A 21,173-nucleotide genomic window follows, 5' to 3' on the forward strand; every position below is an offset into this window, starting at 1 on the left:
TCAGAAGTCCGTATCTTTGGTTTCTTCTAAATTCACTGCTATTATTCATCAGAGTTTTACATTTAGACTATGAAAATCCTGAGGTTGGGGCAGTTTGCATATGCATCTTCAGAGATTAATCACCAATGTTCTGGCTGACTGGGCTGTTACGAGCAACGCCTGCTGCTGATTTTTTTAGTAATGGAAAGTTTGATTTTCAGCAAAGTTACAGATATTCAGCACTTTGCAGATCTCTCCTTGATACCTTAGAGAGTTTGATCTCTGGGATGCATATGAAAATACAAAACCAGTTTGTTAATTAGCATCACAACAGAATTTCACATTTTTCCAAGAAAAAATCTCCAATTCAGTATTATGTGAACTGCTTTTAAGGACACAAGCCTTTCATAGGTAGATGCCAGAGGAGTCATTAAATAATACAAAGATTAAATATGTCATAAATACAATAACTTGAGGAAATGCCATTTTGGCACAATGCTTCTTTGCAAAAGTGCGTAAGAATAAAGCATAATATACAGACATACCTATGACAATTTTATAATGTTAACAAGTATTGTATTTACATTAACACTGGCTGTTAGTTCAATTCAGAAATGTCAACATTAATGACAGTTTAAAAATATTACAGAAATACAACATTACAAATGAAGCAGAATGACGCTATGAAACACTATACAAGCTCGTACTCAAACATTCAACTGATTCACGATCTTTGTCTGTTTTACTTTGATCACAGAAAAATATGAAGAAGCTGTTTAGATAAATCCTGCCAGATTTGTATCATTCTTATTTTTTAATTTCTGGTTTGAAGGCACAGGAAACTACCATCAATAATTTATTCATAGCGAAAGTGGCAGCAGCAACAACAAAATCTGCCCCAGCACAGTCTCATGTGTGCACCACCAGCATGCCCGAGGGAGTTCCCATCTATGGGGAGAAGGGACTGTGTTCTCCATGCTGCCAGCCCTTCCTTGTCAGTAGGGCACTTCACTCTTGTACAGACCCCTGCACAGTAAAAGTTGGATGAATACCAAAAGGGAAGTGTTCGCTTAGTCAGAAAGAAACACAAGTTCAACAAACGTTCAGAGATGGCATAAAAACAGTCCATGACACCACTCAGAAATGTATAAATTTTCTATATACTTCAGTGCATTCCAGGTTTAACTGCAAAATAAGTAAAATCTACTAATTGTAAAATATCAAGCATTAGAATTGTACATTTTCAGAATTTCAGGACAGTGCAGGATCTTGACTAATACAGTAGAAGTACTGTTGGTCTATGTTATCAGGCCACTGTTTTGCCCTTTAATTCTCCCCAGAATGTGCAAGGTAGATAAAACTGCATACTGAAGTATTAGGAACATTTTCAAGGCTCTTGTTGAAAGACTTCCTCATTTTTAATATTTTCCACTGGTTAACCACAAACGTTAACAACAGAATATGTGTATGAGAATCTGAACATGTACCTCCTCAAGAACTAAAAATTTCAACCATAAGAATGAGCCCTACATTGTTCTCCTCAGCAGGGACTTTTTTTGTCCATCTCAGAAGATAAAGCTGGTTCTGAATTCACATAAGGAAAAGAGCGAGTCCAAAAAATAAGCTTTTAAGATTTCAATTTGAGTCAAAGTAAATTACTTAGTTTATTCCACATGTCCTTAGCAAAGCAGTATTTTCACCAGTGATACTGGTGGACAAATTTTATTGTAGGAGACAAACAGAAATTAGAAGTGTCACTCCTGTAGCATCCTCAAGGAGTTGCTGGCCCATGCACTATGACAAAACTTCCTATGGACATCAGCATGTAAATACTTGTGTGCTGCAGCCTGCAGCCCGCAGCTGGTGTTGGGAACTTCTTATTTGTGTCAGCAGCTAACTGCTAGCTGCCGCCTCCTTGGTCTTTGCCACTATTACAGTTCTTTTGAGTGTCAGATGAATCTGGTATTCCTTTGTTTTCTTCTCTTAGCCCTCCTTCCTGTGATTCTTTTGACATTTTCAATTTTATGCTGTCAGTCTTGTGATTAATGGATGAATTCAGCCTGGATGAGTTCAATCTCCATCTTCTCAGACTCCTATAAAAATCTTTTCTGACGTTTTCACTAACCAGCACGTAGATGATTGGATCTGCAATGCTGTTTGCAGTGGCTAAACACAGAAACACTGTAAAAATTGAATATATATCTTTTTCAAATGGACATGAGCAATTTTGATGAAACATAAAGTATATGGATCTTATTATGAGTACCACATGGTAGGGAGCAAAGCAGATCAGGAAAATGACAATAATGGCAATAGCCAGATACTTCACTTTGGCTTTTTGGCGAGAAGTCAAGCTGTGGCTTGTTTTTGTACTTTGGAAAATTTTGTAGTTTGTGAAAATGAGGATTGTGAAAGGTATGGCAAATCCAAATAGGAATCTAGCAAAGCTGAAAGAAGCCAATTTGATGTCAAGGGGCAAAGTCTCAAAGCAGGTCTTCTTATTCATATGTTCTGGATAATCTTCCATGTAAAATACTGGAGTGTGGATTATTGCAACCACAGCAAAGAGAAAGCACACTATTATGATTGCCTTTTTCTGTCCTCTTCTTCCCCTTGATTCCAGAGCATACACCAGTGCCACGTAACGATCCACAGAAATGCAGCACAAAAGCAGAATGCTGATGTATATGTTGCAGAAGAAGATGAATCCTGTTATTCTGCAAGCCCTTACACCCATATTCCAGTGGTGCTCATCTTGCACATAGATAATCCAGAGAGGCAAGGTACTTAAATACATCAGCTCACACAATGATAAACTGAAAATGTAGATGGCAATTACTTTATTCCTTTGGATTTGTATAAAAGTAAGCAGGGAAGTTAAGCAATTTGCTGGAAGGCCTATGGCAAAAACGATGCTGTAAACAGCAACCAGAAGTGTCTTGCTGTCTTTGTAGGGAATTCCTGTGCAAGTGGAGCTATTATTTGTGTCCGTACAATTTTCCATTATTCTTTTTCCAGCTGGTGTTTCCTGAGAATCAGAAGACAAGGTGGAAAGTTAGCATTTGCATCACTTACTTAAAAATGTGTCAGTAAAGGTTATAGTCCCATAGGTGCCAACAGGACATGTCAGGGGAATAAGTAGGATGCTTGTCTTGGGGAAGCATCTAAGGCAGGTTTTCCAAGACCTGCTGGTCTCCTGTAGTGTCCCCTGGGAGTCAGGTCTGATTTACTTCCAAGAAAAAGTGCCTTTCTTCACAAGGAATTTCTTGACTACAGCATGCCTGTTCACTAAAACAGGGTATGGGGGACTGCCCCTAAACCAGGCTGCCTCATAAACAAGACTGAGCTGCTGATCAATTACTAAAGTCAATTCCCAGAGGAAATTGAGGGCATTAGTCTTCAACTGATTTTTTTCAAACTGAGTAACAAAAAATGCAAACTGTAGAGATTTCAGAGGCAGACTTCCAAAAGAAGCTATCATTTATGGTCGGTCAGATGGGGGAACCGTCTGAAGTGGATGGTGGTAGTTGTTGTGTCAGAGACTACCCAGCATACAGGAATCAGAATCTGGCCACTGGCATGTACCTCCACACTGTACTACAACATAATGGTTCAGATCTAGCTACTTCATACTTCTCTCCTCTGTCCTCTTAATGAATAACTGCAGCTGAAGAACATAAATTTGTAGTGCAATGTAACACCCACCTGTCCTGGTTTCAGCTGGAATAAAGTTAATTTTCTTCCTAGTAGCTGGTACAGTGCTGTGTTTTGGATTTAGGATGAGAATAATGTTGATAACACACTGATGTTTTAGTTGTTGCTAAGCAGTGTTTATACTAAGTCATGGACTTTTCAGCTTCTCATACTGCCCTGCCAGCAGAGGCTGGGAGCACACAAGAAGCGGGAGGGGACACAGCAAGGACAGCTGACCCAAACGAGCCAAAGGGGTATTCCATACCATATGACGTCATGCCCAGTATATAAACTGGGGAAGTTGGCCAGGGGACACCGTGGCTTGGGGATTGGCTGGGCACCGGTCAGTGGGTGGTGAGCAATTGTGTTGTGCATCACTTGCCTTGTATATTCTATTATTATTATTATTGTTGTTATTGTTATTATTTTCCCTTTCTTTTCTGTCCTATTATACTGTCTTTATCTCAACCCGTGAGTTTTACTTTTTTTTTTTATTCTTTCCCCCATCCCACTGGAGGGAGGGAATGAGCGAGCAGCTGTGCGGTGCTTAGTTGCTGGCTGGGGTTAAACCACGACACCACCATAGTAAGCCAGTGAAACTGCCTACCCCATCTGTTTGATGCCTCTGGGAAACAACAGGAAATAAGGGCAGCTAGAGGAAGTAAACAAGACCAAAGAGAAGAATATACACATGTTTAAGAAGTGGAGGCAAAGAAATGTAACGCTCTTTGAACAGGAGTGGTTACAAAAAACTCCACCTTTCCAAGACGGCCATGCAGAAGAGCAGACCTGGCATTTGGTTAGTGTTAAGTAGTGCTAGGAGAAGCATTTCTTGCAAAGTCACATGTCGATTTCCATGCAGAAGTCTTCTCCAAGTGAATAGAGGAATATGGAGGTGGGTGCACCATAATGGTGTTGTGTGCCCTTAAAAATTCTACTTTGCTGTATTTATGAGTTGAAGGTGTCCATTGTATAACATCGTTGATAAAAAGAGGTCTTGTCTGGCCTAATCTTTTGGGCATTCTCTTATGGGGTGGACAGCTGCTCCAGGGAACAGGCAGCTAACTCCACAAGAAGGAGATGTGTAGACAGAGACTGAGTCCCTTCAGACAGAGGAGGGGGATGAGCTTTCCTGGTCCACACTGTGCATGAGCAATTTCTTTAACCCTGAGTTCATGCAGGGGCGAAGGTAGCTTTTAGCAGCCTTGGAACATTTATTTGTTGCTTGTTTGGGCCCATCTCAAGCAAACCAAGGGGAAGCAGTCTGCTCCCAGTGCAGTGGGATTGTCTCCTGCATCTCTGGGAGGGAGCACAAACTGGTGGGGCCATTCCTTCCCCTCCGTGTGGGCAAGAGCAGTCCCTGGGGTGGCGCAAGCAGCTCCACCCTGAATGCCTAACAGAGCACCTGCCATGCAAGATCCCTACAGCTTGAAGGGCAGTCGGGTCCCCTGACTTAATTTAGTTACCAGATGATGAGAACAGTATGAGAAAATGGACACAGGATGCCCTAGGCTGAGAGACCTTCACAGCAGCGCAGTGCTAGCCACAGCCATAAACACCAAGAGAGAATCTCCTGGCCCACGTTCAGAGGTGTTCACTTCCATCAAGTACCCCAACGCAGTCAGAGCCCGTTCAATGACAGCAGCTCCTGAATGAAGATGTCCTGGCAAGCAAGCAGAAGGGGCAGAGACAAGTGGTACCTGCCGTCCCTGGCACCAGCAGAAGAGTAAGCTGTTCCCTGGACGTTTGGAAGGGGCCTCCACAGACAGAGGAACTGAGAAAGTGCTGTGTCTGTGGAAGAAGTACACCGGAGGGTGCGACCGTGCTCTGCGACTACCTTCCACTTCCCCCTGCGGCAAACCATGCTCCGCTCGCGTGCTGACATGTTGACGAGGGTTAGCAGGCAGCGGTCACTGCACTAGTTGGGCTAAAGTGTCTTCCCAAAGGGCCACATCCCTCCATGTCTGAGAATCGGACTGGAGTCCGGTGGGTATGTTGAAGCCCTCTCAAGGGGGATCTGAAGTTTCCTTTAGTTTCAAATGTCCTATCTTAAGAACGACTGGAGAAGAAGATTCTCACTGCTGTGTAGGGAAGACGGCACGGTACTCAGCAGGGCTGCCGCAAGGTTTCTGTGTGAGAGGGTGTAAAGTTACTTCCCTTCTTTCCTAGCAGTGAAAGTGTACTGAGAGCTGGTGATAACTTAGAAAAACAATGGTTGCGATAAGGGCTAGTGGTGACTTGAGTTTTTTGCTGCCTCTGGGCATCTGCCACCCTTGGTGAATGAGGTGGGGTCTTCTCTGGGCCACCTACTGAACCGCTGTGTAGAGGGGATAAAAAGGGTGCTTGATTTCAGGGTCAGCAGCAGTTCTCTGCCCAGACCTCGCCTGGGACGTGGCATACGAGAGCTTGTCCTGGACTCGGGTGCGTCTGACCGATGTGAGAGCTGCTGTACACCTGCACACCACAGAGTTGTCTTGGAGACCTCCCCTTCTAAGGCAAAGCACAGCAAGTGAATACAACTCGTACGTGAGGCAGATGGTGACAGCCAGGGCAGGGATGCAGCACAGTCGCATGCCATCTCGGTTACTCAGTGGCTGTCTACCCTGCGCGCCTTAACAAAAGCACCTTCAAGAGTGGTTGAAGGTGCGCTCTCCTCCCCTCCCTCTGGGCTTTGCATACTTCTCTTGACCCTGTGTTTGTCTGAATATTCTCCTTTCTGCACTGCCTACGCCTGCTGTTTGCCACTCGTTGTGCGAAGGCATGCTTCCCCCGGAGGCAGGTACCTGTCTCGCCAGCAAGCAGCTGGCGATGGTGCAGGGCAGGAAGGAAGTGGTAGAAGAGTTATTCAGTAGACACACGGTTCCCAATGTTTCTTTCTCTTGCCTCCTTCCTTCGCCTCCTCCCTTCCTGCTCTGCTCCAAGTCTCCTTCCTGTGCTTAGCACCCATGAGTGAGCCTCAGGGAGGAGATGCCTGTGACTTTTTAGGCTGCCTGCACAGAGCGTGCTTTTTTCCTTGGCTTTTGGTGTATGGCCTAAGCCACAGGGCTGAGGCTGAGCTGAAGCGATCTTCACCCTTAAATGACTGTCAGCTGCCAAGCGCAAAGCCTCAACTGACAAAGTGCAGCCATAGGCATGAATTTACACTTGCAGAGAAAAAGCATGTGCTGAATGCCTCTCCTAAAGGTCTGGGCTGTCAGCTCAGGAGTCTGGATCCTTGCCAGCAGTAATGCTCTATGCCCCAGCCCCATATCAGGAAGGAGGAGAGGAGGGCATCCATTTGCTCCCCCCCCAACCTTCTCCTGGCTCTCTGCCCTGTCCAGGGAAGAGTCTTCTGGCCCTGGCCACTGCGTCCAGTCCCAGTTCTGAGCTTTACTTGTCACTGCTCAGCTCTCCAGGCCTGCAGAGGGGTTTCCTCCTCAAACTGAAGATCAGAAAGCAACACTCAGCAGACAATTTCTGAAATTTCTCCCTGTGACATTGCCCCTCTGCAACTGAATGCACATTTTTATCTTCTCAGGCCTTTAGAGTTTGCTGTTTTGATACTTGGCTCAGCCCAGAAGATGCCCAGTTCTGTCTTCTTCTGTGGTGGCTGGGCTGTGATGGATGTATCCCCACATCTCTCGAATATAGCATTCATAACTGTACTGCTTTATCTAAAAAGGCAGCTGGTTACCTGTGAGTGCTCTGTTGTTGTCCCGCACTGGTGCAGGACTGGAGCAGGCTAACCTGCATCTCAGATATTCATTCAAATAAAAAATAATAATAATTACACAGCTGAAAAAAACATACACTGTTTCAGGGTTCATTTTCTGCTAATATTTGCGATGAGCAATTTTAGTGATAGAAACATTGGTTGGAACAGCAGAACTTAAGAGATTTATCACATCCAGCAGTTTTCAAGCATTTATAAAGGGTCAAACGTAGCTGTGATCAAGGATGAGCGATATCCAAGAACACATTTGTAAGAGACAAGCTGTTTCAATTCATTAGGTTTGTTAGCTGCCCTGTAGCTTTCAGTTGAGCAAAGCCTGTCCAAAGTGGCTGTTCTCACCTTTCTGTGACCCATCCTGTCCTGCTAGGGCTCACCAACTATTTCTAGGTGTTACATCAGGTCCTGGCTGTGTTTTGCATCAACAGCTCAACGTATATTTAGCAGCACTCTGAGGCTTCTTGCTCTGTGAGACTCACTGCACACGACAAACCGCAGTCAGCACGTGCATGTTTCTCACCTTGAAGACGTGCAAAACATCTCATCTTCCAGGACAGACACACCACCTCTGGCTCAGGAAATGCCTGAGCACAAATCACTGGAAGATGCGGTAATCCACTAAGGAAGATTTGCTGTGTTCCTGCTCTGTATTTTACACTCTTCCCTGGACATCTGCTCTTGGCCTGGGTTATAGCCACAATATTGCGGTAAGTAAGCCTAGCATTTCTAATGTTGTTGTGTTATGTTCACGCTGTTAGACAAATAGATAATTACATTTCTGACTCCTAAAATGGAGTGCCTACATGCTCTAATGTATTGAGACCTTATGGAGAGAAAACCCTGGAAAAGGGCAGGGCACCTGGAAATGCCCAAGTAAAAAGGGTTGTGGATGGAAGAGGCATGACAGAGGTGAAATCCCATTTTCTTGGGGTGTGGTGAGAAAGCAGCAGAAGTGTCTTGCTGCAGACCCACCAAGCAGGGCTGTGAAACCAGATCGAGACTGACTGCCCTTTCCTCACCTACTCTTTGATCCAGTGCACCTTGCGTTCTCCATGGCAGGTGGCCCGTATTTACCAGGAAGAATGGAAAGGTGCTCTTTCTCAGGCTTTCCTAGAAAGTGGCAGATTTCAAATACCAAACTGGTGCCTGGTCTAGAAATCAGATCGTCCATCTTGTGGACAGGGGCCAAAGCACCGCTTTGTTGTGCAGGAGAGCCTGAGCGATGGTCATCTGTCCTATCCCCTGCCCAGCATCAGGGAGCATTGAACTATCCTACAGAGGTGCCCTACACAGCTCATGGGAGATGAAATCACGAACCTGGGATGCTGTGAGGATGTGGTTTCACATCACAGCCATGCCAGAATAACACCCTGACTGTCACCTTTTTTTCTCTCTGTCTTGTCCCTGACCAGTAGGTTGCCTGGCCCTGCAGTGAACGCACACTAAGCAGCAAGAAAGCTAGTAAGCAGCCGGTAACCTAGCAGAAAACTTGTCCCCTTTTTCTGTCTGGGTCAGCTGCCCACCACTTGACCTTTCTGAAGTGGCTCACCAGGGACAAAGCAGCACCAGGGCTGGCACAAGGGAATTAGTAGTAAGTAGCACATGGCCAGGAGTGGAGCAGCCAGAGGCAGGTGGAGGGAGGGTTGTACTGAGAGCAGCTCGGCCACAGTGTGAGCTGCACCCTCCATCAGTCTCCAGAGGTACTGCCGATCTCTGCTGACTATTTAGGGGTCTTTGCAACCGAGTTGTTACCCAACCGGGCACGTTCTCTGTGGATGCTGCAAGTTCTGAGCAGAGCGCTTTGGATAAGCAGTGCATCTGGCCGTTAGGGTCACGTGGAGGTGGACAGCAGCTCTAACCACATCAGTCTCTTCAGTTCTTTTGCCTTGAAAATGCCACTGCTAAGCTCTGAAAAGCGTGTGGACTTCTGTGAGCCTGTCGGCTTAGAGCTTATCGCTTCAGAGTGAGTATAAAGATCTTCACTGGAGTCTGGTCCCTGAATGAAGCAGAAAAGGGTCCTGGGAGGTGCAGAGACTTGACTGGTGGCTCCTGCTGCTCATTCGGGCCAGTTGCATTAATACCTGATCTTCCCTCAAGAGACTGAAGTGTTTTTGCTAACACTGAAGTGTAAAGAGGGAAGTGAAAACAAGGGGGAAAGCAAAAGGCTTTATTTTGCCTTTTTTTTTTTTTGCTTTATTTGTCTATGAGCTACTCATGTAAAACTGTTTCAACTTCCAACAGAGAAGTTGGAGTGATAAAAATAACCCCATTAGGAAAGGTAAAAAAATTGCAGATACAGTTACAGGGAAAAGAGGGAGAAGTCAAAAAAAGCACAATGGTTGAACAGAGCACTGGTTGAAAGTCTTTGGATTAATTCACCTCAGATACAGAGGGACAGAAGAGAAAGAAGACACAGTGAAATGCATAACATGAGTACAATTAGATCAGCAGAGCACATATTTCAAATATTTTTCATTTTCTAATAATTTTCTGATCATCCTTCTATGCCAAGGATTACTGTTAGAGGTGAAAATGTTGAGGGGTTTATGTGGACGTTAAGAATAATTTTTAAAAAGTGCCATGCTTATAATGGTTAAGATAAAACCAAACCATCCCTTCAGACCTTCCCCAATATTTGGAAAGGATAACAACCTGCATGTTTTAAAGCATAAATCAACCTTCAGTGAAACAGAACCTGAGTTTCTCCTGAAGAGTTTTGTGTGCTTTCCTTAGTAGCATGTGATACTGTAACTATTTGACACAAGAGTACTAACATGATGTCAGTCTGACCACTCAAATCTAGTATCATAAGACATCGATTCCCAGATATGACAGATATGCCACCTACAATACTCATCACCAGCAATATCACTCCTCTTCTGAACGTGGGCTTCTCTTTCTCATGCAGAACCTACATTACCTGCCTGTAAACTTTATGAACTATTAAACTTTGCGGCCACTAGCTTTTGTGTCTGTTAACTTTAATAGAAAGTAAGAAATTGACGTGGATTATTTGCTCTGCTGTTCTTGAAAGTAGGAAAAATGTTTGTGGTATCTTTGTGGATAAAAACAGATTATGACCCATTAGCCCAGCAAGTCAGTGAACTGGTTTATTTTGGTGGGTTTTTTTTTCCATTAGTGATAAACAAATCAGTAGATGAAGTTGCGCCTATAAGCAAGTCTCAGCATACGAAGGAAAAGCAGCAATGGCTCCGCTTAGTTACCCAGCAGACCGATCATTTTAACTGACACACGCAAGATAGTGGGATTTGAAACTATATGGTTTCAAATTTGAATATAATATAATATATGAATGTATAATTTTGAAACTATATCATTTCAAAACTCTGTAGAGAAAAAAGGGTGTTTTAAAGCTACAGGACTATACTGGGAATCCACCCTGAGCACAACTTCATCTTAAAATTCTGCCTCCATCCTAGCTTGATCAGAAGGAAACCACTGATGGGATTTGAATGCAGAGACAAATAAACACCGTACAAAGCAGCTTTAATGCCTAATCAGGAAAAAAAAAAACCTCCATGTGATTTTTGAAAGAGGAAAGTGGCAAGTTTCTTGTATTTGCTAGATTTCTGTTTGAGTTTTACCCTCTTTTGAATGCTTCCTGGCTGCTGCAGCTGTGGAGAAGACTCTCAAGAAACAAGAAAGACCTCTAAGCAGCCTTCTGCTGAACCAAGGCATGGCATATGCTTTGTTTTGGTCACCCAGTGTAGTCATCTGAAGTTCAGGAAGGTTTTTTGCTAGAAGTAAGAGCTTCTGCATCAGTGGTTACACTAATCTCCAACTGCGAGACACTGGACAGAGTGCACTGTGGTGAAGCAGGTAATCCCTCTGTTGACTAGTGCTGGTTAAAACAAGCTATGGAGCACTTGTAGGCTGAAAATAGCTGCTGTAAGGAAGCAGCAGGACCTTGGGATTAGTTATACAGCCTTAACATTTAACTCTATACTGCAGATATAAGCAATCTTTTTAAAAAAGAAGATTTTTGTCAGAAGAGAGAAGATATTAATCATCTGCCGTTCAGGAGGGGAACCCAGCAATCATTTCTGATGAGAGGAAGGTGTTTGATTTATCTTGTGATACAGTGTTCATAGATGTGAACTCTCAGCAACTAGAGATTTTAAATACCTGTCTGTGGGCGTTTACGTAGATCCACACCTCCACTTCCCCCTTCCCACAATCTACAACTAAATGTACTATTTTGCTAAAATAAGCAGCTGTGAGTGAACTGTCACATAATTCAGGGTTGACAAAGGACCTGGCTTAAAATTGTGATCCTTCCATAAACTAGGTGTCTTAGTGCCATGGTACACTACCTAGTGAGTGACTGCAGAGGAGAGAAGAATGCCAGGCAGGTGAGAGAGAAATGTGTAAACGAAAACTCCTGCTACAGGGTTTAAAACCATCTTATTCAACACATCTAAAAGTAGGTAAAACTACATACGTGTCATACGGAGTAGATAGGGGAAGTTCACAGGTGAAAACCAGACCCAAAATCCCCCCGTACCAGTGGAATTTTTTCCCCAGTCTCATGATTTGGGAGGCCATGACTCATGATTTTGGGACTTTTGGACCTGGCAAAGTTTCTCAGTCCTCCCTGAGAGCATCAGAGAGCGGCTGTTGCAGGGCAGATTTACTCCTTGGTACCTACCAGCTTGTCTAGAAAAGGTTCCGCAGCCAGAGGAATGGCTTCATGGCCAGGAGAGCCATCAGGAACCCCAGAAATGCCGTCATAAATTTGAGGCTAAACTATAAAGCCCGTCAAGTCAAAAGGCTGAGGAAAGCATAGGTTTTGGAGCAGACCCAGTGAAAGTGAACAGCTGAGAGCAGCCCCAAGACTGGCGAGTTTTGTGCTGCTGATTCACACCCTCTTCTTCACACGCCTTCTTCGCACACAAAACCATCAGGCACTCATGCTCAATGCCTCCCTAAAGCTATCACAGCTTAATTGATAGCCTTGGCAGTGGGGGCTACTTAAATAAGCTTCTGTTACTTGAGTGGCTCATTTGGAAACCTCACTGGCCAAACTTTCTTGCTGGCTCGTGTTGGAACTACGAAGTCTTGGAAGAAGATGAGGGGGGAGATTCCCATGCACAGCTTCTCTGACCTGACCCAGGGTGCTCCTGGATGTCAAAGCACAGCCAAGTGCCAACAGATTTGACACTGAGGGCTTATATGTGGATGAATATTACTCTAGACTCCCGAAAGAGCAGGCAGGGGTATGAGGGAGCAGCTGTTTTAACAAGGCAAGGAGGTCTGGCCACGCCAGCACATTGCTAGAACTGAGTGTGTCTAATAGACAGATTTCAGGAAAATCCGACTTTGGGTTGCTGAACTGTCCTGGTTTCAGCTGGGACAGAGTTAACTCTCTTCTTAGTAGCTGGTACAGTGCTGTGTTTTGGATTTAGTGTGAGAATAATGTTGATAACATGCTGATGTTTTAGTTGTTGCTAAGTAGCGCTTATCTTAAGCCAAGGACTTTTCAGTTTCCCATGCTCTGCCAGCAAGCAGGTGTGCAAGAAGCTGGGAGGGAGCAGAGCCGGGGCAGCTGACCCAAACTAGCCAAAAGCCATGGAACGTCATGCCCAGTATATAAACTGGGGGGAGCTGGCCGAGAGGGGTGGATCGAGGCTTGGGCATCGGTCAGCGGGTGGTGAGCAATTGCATTGTGCATCACTTGTCTTTTCTTATTTCTTTTTTTTTGTTGTTGTATTCCTTTTCATTACAGTTATTATTATTCTTAGTCAGTAGTGTATTTTTATTTTTACTTTAGTTATTAAACTGTTCTTATCTCAACCCACGAGTTTTACTTTTTTTTCCTTTCCTCCTCCCCACCCCACTGGGAGGGGGCAGGGGGAAGTGGCTGCGTGGTGCTGAGTTGCTGGCTGGGGTTAAACCACGACATGAACAAAGAAGCGCCAAGACCTATGTTCAAACCCCAAGCTGTGCCCCTAACAAAGAGATGTTCTGTCACCCTCTAGACTTTAGGATCTCCCCAGCAGCTACTTATGGACACTTTCCTCCTTCTTCTGGGCCTCAGTCATCTAGGCCTTCAAACAGGAGACTCCTGCCAAACCTCTGGCACCTCCAGTTAGAAACACACTAGGAGCCACAGAAAGGCCTGTACTAGGGCCGTTTTCACACTATCATGACTCAAAATCTTCCCTGGGGCAGCAACTGTTCGCCTGGAGTTGCTGGAGATTTCTGGACTGAGGCCATGTATCTTTTAGCCCTTCAGTGAATGCCGGCAGGTGGCCACATGTGACAATGGACGAACGCAAGGCCTGAGCAAAGGCCTTCAAGCCTGTGTATGACCAAGTGAAGGACAACCACAGCCAGCCTGTGGCCAAGAGAGAGGCTTGTCCCTGCTAGGAGGAGCATCATGTCCAGAGCGTGAGCACTCATCACCTCTCAGGCAGGCAGGGCGATCAGCGTGGGAATGGCATAGCCATGCCTACGGCTTGTGGTAGCCCTTAGCTGGCACCCAGCACCTTCGTGCTCCTGCACCCACAGAGGCTATGGGGACCTCGGGCTCCATCGCTGCCACACATGAACAGAGCAATGTTGTTGTAGCAGAGTTGGGTAGAGGGCATGTGTTTTAGTGACCATGCAGTTATCCTACCTTGTGGTAAGCTTCTTTGCTTGTTTGTAAGTAAGTAAGTTGGCTGTGGATTGTGGCTGGCCAATGGCTCTGTTTGTTTCCCTATATTGGTTTGTTTTTATTAATGGCCAAGGGTTGTGTCTGACCGCAGCTCGGTCCTGCGTGCTGTTGGCCTGTCACTGCTGAGCCCTGCCCAGGCTCTGTCCTCCATTGCCGACCTGGTCGCATCCTGCCAGCCTGTCATTGCCTGGGTCTGTTTTCAAACCACTGCTGTCCCGGGAGATCCACAAATGGTAACTCATACCTTTTTTGTCACTCAAGTTCCCACAGAAGCCAGAGGATGCTGGCTCAGGGGGCAAGTGTCCAGGCAGGACTGCCACCAGGCAGTGACACTTGCAGACTATATTTATTCATAACCAAACACATCTCCTGATCCAACTCCCAAACTGACAAGCTTCGCCCCTTCCTGCACTGCCACCTCCGTTGCAATAGTGACAGCCACAGGGATCACAGGCTTCTCCTATGCCCCCAAAATATGATTGTTCCTTTCATCCCTCTGAAATCCCCCAGTACAGCTTAGCTGTACTGAAAAGAGTGAGCGTAGACAGGATGGCTGCTCTCTACCAGTAGTAGGAAAATGCAAAGATGGTGTTGAGCTTTGACCTTGTGCCAGTAGATTAACTGTCTCCCATGGGGGACCTACTGGTCTTGGCACTGCCCTTGTGGGTCTGTGTGGGAGCTGCTGTGACGTGGGAGCTGCACTGCTGCTGATAGCATCATCAGTACTAAAGAGGTTGCCGGGGAAAAACAGCAAAAAGACGTTAAAAGTAATTTCATGACCTGCCAGACTTGGGGTCACTGACATATTGCTTGTCACTGAGAAGTCTAGCTAGTTTCCCCTCAAAATTGTTTTACTTTCAGCTAAAGTGAATGCGTCTCAGCAGGTGGGATCTGCAAAGCCTTGTGAAAACCACAGTGCCTTCTATACTTGAAACAATCCTATTTTTAACAGAGCAGTTAAAGATGGCATTTACAAGTGCTCTGAACTCAGACACCAATATTTCCTGCTTTTCCATTTACAATGAAATTCAATTTCTTTGTTCCTTCTTGTCCTATGATTCACTTTCAACTAATTGGAGAACTACCATTTTCCTTTTTTGCCATCTGGGTCACCTCCTATAGCTAGCTAGCTCACATACCAGTGGCAGGGTTTTCCCCTTAAGACCTTAGTTATACCACTAAAAACTGTGACACTCAAAGATTCCTCTTTGCACCTACACGTATCTCTGACGTCTCTGTGAGCCCACTTACGTCTGCTAAATCTCCTGTAGTGTCTTGTCCAAATCCTCAGCTGTGATCTCTTCCAGCTGTTTGTTCATCAACCACAATGAGCATCTCATTCTTGGTTGGGACCCTTAGAGTCTACACTGGAAGATACTGATGTAAAAATCCCAGCTACCAGATATTCCCTAAAGTGTCCTTCTTTAGGGATATCAAAATCATACATTGTTTCCGATAGACCCTGTTCTGAATTTCCCACTTCTCTTGGACATTTCCACTCCAGTCAGGTGCCGCTCACCTGTGCACTGATACAATCCACTTCACTTTCCAGGTCCGAGACTCAATGCTAAATCCTTTGTGTTTACAGACTTCAGGTCTGCAGTGGGATATTTTGTCCTTGGAGAACTTTTTTGTCACATGCTGTGCTCCACCAACAATAGCAGCCTGGTCTGAACCTTAGATGTGTTTGGTAGTATGTATCTGCACTAAATAGACTGCTTTAAAAATAGCCTTGATTCATGAAAGCAGATAAGATCAAAGTAGTGGTAGTCTAAGAGACAGATTCTGTCAAGCCTGACGTGCTCTACAGAAAGCAGCTGTAAAGATGATGGGATTTCTGCCAGTATGGTGGGATCCTCGACTACCTCCCCCTCTGCTGCTCCGTTATAGCCCCAGCATAGGAGGCAGGGCTAAGCAAAAATAGCATCCCCCATATACATTGGCCCCCAAAGGATTCAGTTTAAAGCAGTGATTTTCACACAGCGAGGCACACCCCACTCAGGAGGCAATAACATGTGGCAGAAGGATGTGAGAAGATGTCCTATCTGCTAAACCCTGCCAGTCCGGTCCTGGCTCCATGCATGAGACATGCACAGCAGCCCTGGAGCCAGGAGCAGTGTGGAGATATCCAGATGTTTTTGGACAGGCAGCTGAGTCTGTGCAGGTAGGGAAGAGGGGTAAAAGGAGAAAAAACAACCTCAGGTGGAAATGGGACAACACTAGTTTCAGCACTGAACTGCTCATTGCTAATTACACCCCATGGCACACTGAGAACACAATAGGTTTGCACTCAGTATCAAGAAAAGGCAAGCAAAACCTGAGCTTGTGCTGAGCTCAGGCCAGATGTACAGGCACCAAGTGATGGAGAGCAGCCACAGAAACCTGTCCCCATGTTGTCTGGCACAGCAGTTACTGCAGCCGCCACTCCAGCCACGTCTCTGTTGCATTGGGACTGCAACTGCTAATGTGAGCAGTGGCATGACCCTCTTTGTAACTGCAGCAATACTGCTCTCTGCTTCCCCACTCCCAGCTCTTTCTGGTGTGGGAATCACTGACTTGCATGCACTTTTGTAGCTTCTTGTATACAAAAATAAAGGAACCTGGCTGGGAGGGCAAAATCATTCTGCACAAAGCTGTGAAATTTCCATTTCAGCTCCAAAGTGGGACTGAGCTTTGTCAGGGCAGCTGAGATGATAGTTGAAACACTGTCCTCAGGCACTTCTACTTTGACAGCAATGCTATTTGTGTGATTATGATGAGGCTATAAGATCAATGTCTCCCCAAGAGGCATGGGAAATGCTGAACCTGAAAGAGTCATCTGCAGTTTCAGGCAGAAATGTGTACAGAGGGGTGCTCAATTCAAACTGTGAGTATTTGTTTAAATGTGGTGATCTGTGAACAGATCTATGGAAGAGTCCTCAGAAGAAAATCAGCCTTGCCCATTGAGTGCTAAAGAGCCGAATAAGTGGGTTTTTTTCCTTCTTCTCCCCCCCAAATGAGGTTACTGGAAGTTAAGGAACTGCTGGTTTAGAGGCAGCAGCTGATCTAAATGGGATTATGGGAAGGGCAGGTTAAAACTAAGCCCAGATGCTCCTTGGTCTTTGGCAGAGTAGCAAACTTTATGTTAAAATTTCAAGAGAAGCCAGTAGCTATAATCTGTAGTGCTTTCTATTGCAACATAAACACAAATGGGGGAGGTAACAGGGAGAAGAAAACCAACCAAGAACACCCTACGAGAAACTGAATTCTGGAAACAATTCAGTTTGATCAAGTCAACAGGCCAGCCTGGCTCTGGTAGGATGTTTACCCTTTGCTAAATCTTATTTGGCGTAGGAAAGATCCTCTCCGATCTCAGAATCTCTCAAAGCAAAAGTAGGATCCTTTAAAGACTCAAAGGACGGAACCCAAACTGATTCATTCTGCCCATCTACCAGTGTGGTGTGATTGCTGTTACCAACTCGTGACTTTACTACAAGACTTGTGGTCTCCTTAAAGCTGCAGCTACTACGCAAGATAACGGCTATGCTAAATGCAAAGGAATATCAGCTTTCATTTAAAAGCAAGGTCTTTGGTTTGCTGAGGAGAGCATTAAGCATGGTCCCAGTATTTTTGAAGTCTCAGAGAAACAAGTCACCTCCCAAAATATTTGACAAAAAAAAATTCTCTTAACTCAGTCTCCACATTTCTGAGTGCCAGAGATCAGCAGTACTGCGTGAATAAAAGATGGAGAAAAAGAAGAAATGTAATGTATCAGTCACTATAGATCAGCAGGTAAGCATCACAATAAAATGCCTGTCTTGCTTTTCCAGCAGAGTAAGGATGAGAGGAAAGGGTGGATGTGAACTCTCCTTATGGTCTACCAAAGGAAGCCCAGCATTCCTGTTTCTAATACAATTCTATATTCATGCCTCATGCTCTGCAGTGATAGTTAAATCTAACCTCACAGCAACCTGTAACCTGCCAAAATCCTTCAATCCTAATTATCTTCTATCCCTGACTGGAACTAAAATTGTTTTGTAAGAGAGAAATACTTTTTTTATAGGAAAGGGAATTCGTAGGGAAGACGGGTAGCAAAGACTCCATCAGCTGCCATGAACTCTAATTAATACAGACCCAACAACACTTTATGTCTGTTATATCAATCACAAGGAGATTTAGACTACAGTGAAACATCAACAGCGTCTGCGTTTCTGAAGCACAAATGCACAGCATGGAGAAGCAGTAATCAAAGCAGAACAAAGCAAAATACTGCTAAGTAGAAGTAATGCCTTGCCTCAGGGACAGGAATCACTTACTTCTTTTCTCTCTGGCTTTTGCAGAGGAGAAGATGAAGTGCTCCAACTCGTGCCGTACTCACAGGCTGCTCTGTAAAAACTGCAGGAAGTTGCGAACGATACCACATACTGTCATAAGTGATGTGTGCTAAAAGCAAGTAGATTGCTCATGACTTCATCAGGCTCCCAAAGTGTGTCACTTGTAGTTAGGCGCACACTTATAGATAGGAGGGTGACTGGAATACCCCAGCCTTGAAAATCTTAGTCCTGTCATCACTTGAGAAAGTAATTGTAAAAAGACATCTACGGCAAGGAACATCTGTGGGGAAGATCCAGTCCTGAAAATGTACTGAAAGAGTGAGAAGAGGCAGAAGAAACTATTTACTAGTTACTGTAAGTAAAGGATGATCAGAAAGGAGGAAAAACAAATGGTCAGGACAGGAAAATGTGGAATTAGCAGGAAGATAGAAGGAATAAAGAGCATTGTGCTGGTGGATCTGTGTGTTAAGTGCAGCCCAGGGACTGAGGGCTATAATGTTTCTACCAAGCAGAGCACACAGGGTATTGGAGTTTCTGCAACTTTGCTGCCAAGTCAAAGGTTTCAAACAGTCTTCTGAAACAGTCTGTTCTCATTGCTGACCCCTGTATTGCTTTCAGATACGAAATAGTGCCCACGCACAGCACTGCTCTTGCACAGTGGACTTGAGATCAGCCGTGCGTGGCTGCTGCCTTTCACAAGTCAGTGGCTCAGCAACCACAGTGGCATTTTAGGAGGGGGCCTGTGAGAAAGGCTGTGCTTCCTGCCCCCCTGTGCTGAACCAGACAGCACAGCCCGGTTTGGGGGAGTTTGGGCTATTGCTTTTTGACTCCAGCCTCTATTTAATTTATTTTTATTGCTGTGCCATCAGGGCTGTGAGACATGCATAGGTATGCTTGGGCTTTTTGCTGGGCATGTGTGGCTGTGGCACGATGAGCTGGTACAGCTGGCTGATGAAGGAAGCAGAGACTGACCAGTGCAGTCAGAGGAGCAGCTAAGAGAAAAGAAAGCCTTAACAAGGGAAGTGATTGCTTTCAAATTCTGTCACTTGTACAGGGGGGAGAAGATGTAGGTTCAGCACTTGTAACTGCCCGACTCTGTTTGTGACCAGAAGTTTCTCTCTTGGACTCCTGTTCTGGATGTGCACCTTAACCATTATGCTAACATGGGCTGGAGGGACAAGAGACAATGAACTGCCCCAAACCCTACTGGCTTGGGCTGCCAGGCTCTGTCAGGAACAGGATGCCTGCCGTAGGTGCTTATTCCTTATTTGTACAGTGGAGGTAATACCCACTCTGGGTGCTACACATATATTCACTTGAATATGTATGAAATGGCTAGGTATTTAAATGGATGAGGAACAGTATTAGAGTCCAATAGAAAGAGGTGGTGATATGAGGGGAAGACCATTCTGGTGCCAGTCGTGCTAGAAAAGGCTGAGAATGCTAAAGAAGAGATGGTGGTTTGAGCAGCTTTGAGAAGAAGAATTCATTCGCAGGAGTTCCTTAAGGGCAAAGGGCATTGATACGAAGGAGCATATTAGCTTTACCAAGTGCCCTAGTTCAGGCTTTAAGTGAAGGAGGAAGACGATGCCAATGTTATGTTGCCAGCCTAGATCTTGTTTGTGAGACCTGTTCCATGTGTCATTGCAGATGCTGTGTGTGACCCTGCAAAAAGTCAGTTATGACCAGATTTATTAAGTTTTCAGGCAACTTCGCAATCAACTTCTACCAATTCCACCTGCGGTGAGGTGCTTACAGCACCCCGTGAGGGTCTGTCAGTGCTTGCAGACTGCTGCGGGCTAAGGTAGGACAGGGAGGAACTGGGTGGCAACCTAAGGCAAACAGATAACTGAATTTACTTTTGATAGCTGTATTGAAAGTGAAACATTTCTTCTGGAAAATTAAAGAAAAGTGTGGCGTGTACTTTCATTCTGGGGTGAAAAAGTTACTTTGGTTCAGTTCTGCTGGAGAGTGTTTCTGGGGAAGGGTCTTTTTGTGAAGAGCAATTCATTCTTACGGGCCAGAAGGAACTGGGGAAGAAGAGGCTGAAGCCAGCTTGGTAGCCTCCATCTGCGGAGGAGAACAGGTGAAATTTCTGTCTGTACCAGCTCAGCCTGGCTGGACATAGTGCTGGACCCAGTCTATGCACTGCTCCAAATCCATGATTTCATCTTTGTCCCCTCTGCATAGATATCAAACCCAAAGGAAACCATGAAGAAGGATGCGAATAATGTTTCTGAGATGGCTAGAACTGATTTCTCTGTGCAGATGACCATTCTTCATTCAGAGATGTGGGAGAGAGGAGAGTGCTCTCCATCCTGAAGAACTGGAGTTTTCGTAGAGACCAGTGGGCTCCTCTGTGGTATTTTTGATGTACAAGATCACAGTTCCCGTTTGGGTGCAGTCAACTGTGCAGTCAAATACCTGCCTGATTATGCTCTCTGTGATGCTTACTTGCATGCAGTGGTATAGGGTTTAGGGTATTTAGAAACACATATGCATTTGCCAACTAGATTTTATGGTGAAGCATTGAAAATTGCATGGTCCTCCATAGAGAAATGGAAGACAACACATCTCTGTGCCCTAGAATCTTCCAGACGGACCTGAAAAACATTACTATTTAGAGTCACTGCTGCTTCATGCTTCTCTCAGTAACATGGCCCCAGTCAACATCACTCACAATCATTGCCCTAGCAAGCTGAAGACTGATGCTAAGATTTCACATTGGAAGATGCTTTCAAAAACTTTTGACAAGGTCTTCTGTGACTGGAGATGAAAACAGAGCTAGCACTTCCATGGG

At 45.0% G+C, this 21,173-nt stretch overlaps 1 protein-coding gene across 1 annotated transcript in view; it reads right to left on the reverse strand.

Moving 5' to 3' along the window:
• Positions 1 to 1,879: 1,879 nt before the first annotated feature.
• GPR132 (G protein-coupled receptor 132) overlaps positions 1,880 to 21,173 on the reverse strand; it is a 98,124-nt gene continuing 78,830 nt past the window's right edge. Inside the window, exons 2-3 of the mRNA XM_050897919.1 lie at positions 6,966 to 7,016; positions 1,880 to 3,007 (exon numbers count right to left, since the gene is read on the reverse strand). Of these exons, the coding sequence (XP_050753876.1) occupies positions 1,880 to 3,007; positions 6,966 to 7,016 (1,179 nt within the window). The remainder of the gene's footprint in view (positions 3,008 to 6,965; positions 7,017 to 21,173) is intronic.

Source organism: Gymnogyps californianus, chromosome 5 (genome assembly GCF_018139145.2).
Source record: "Gymnogyps californianus isolate 813 chromosome 5, ASM1813914v2, whole genome shotgun sequence".
In the NCBI taxonomy this organism is placed as follows: Eukaryota; Metazoa; Chordata; class Aves; order Accipitriformes; family Cathartidae; genus Gymnogyps; species Gymnogyps californianus.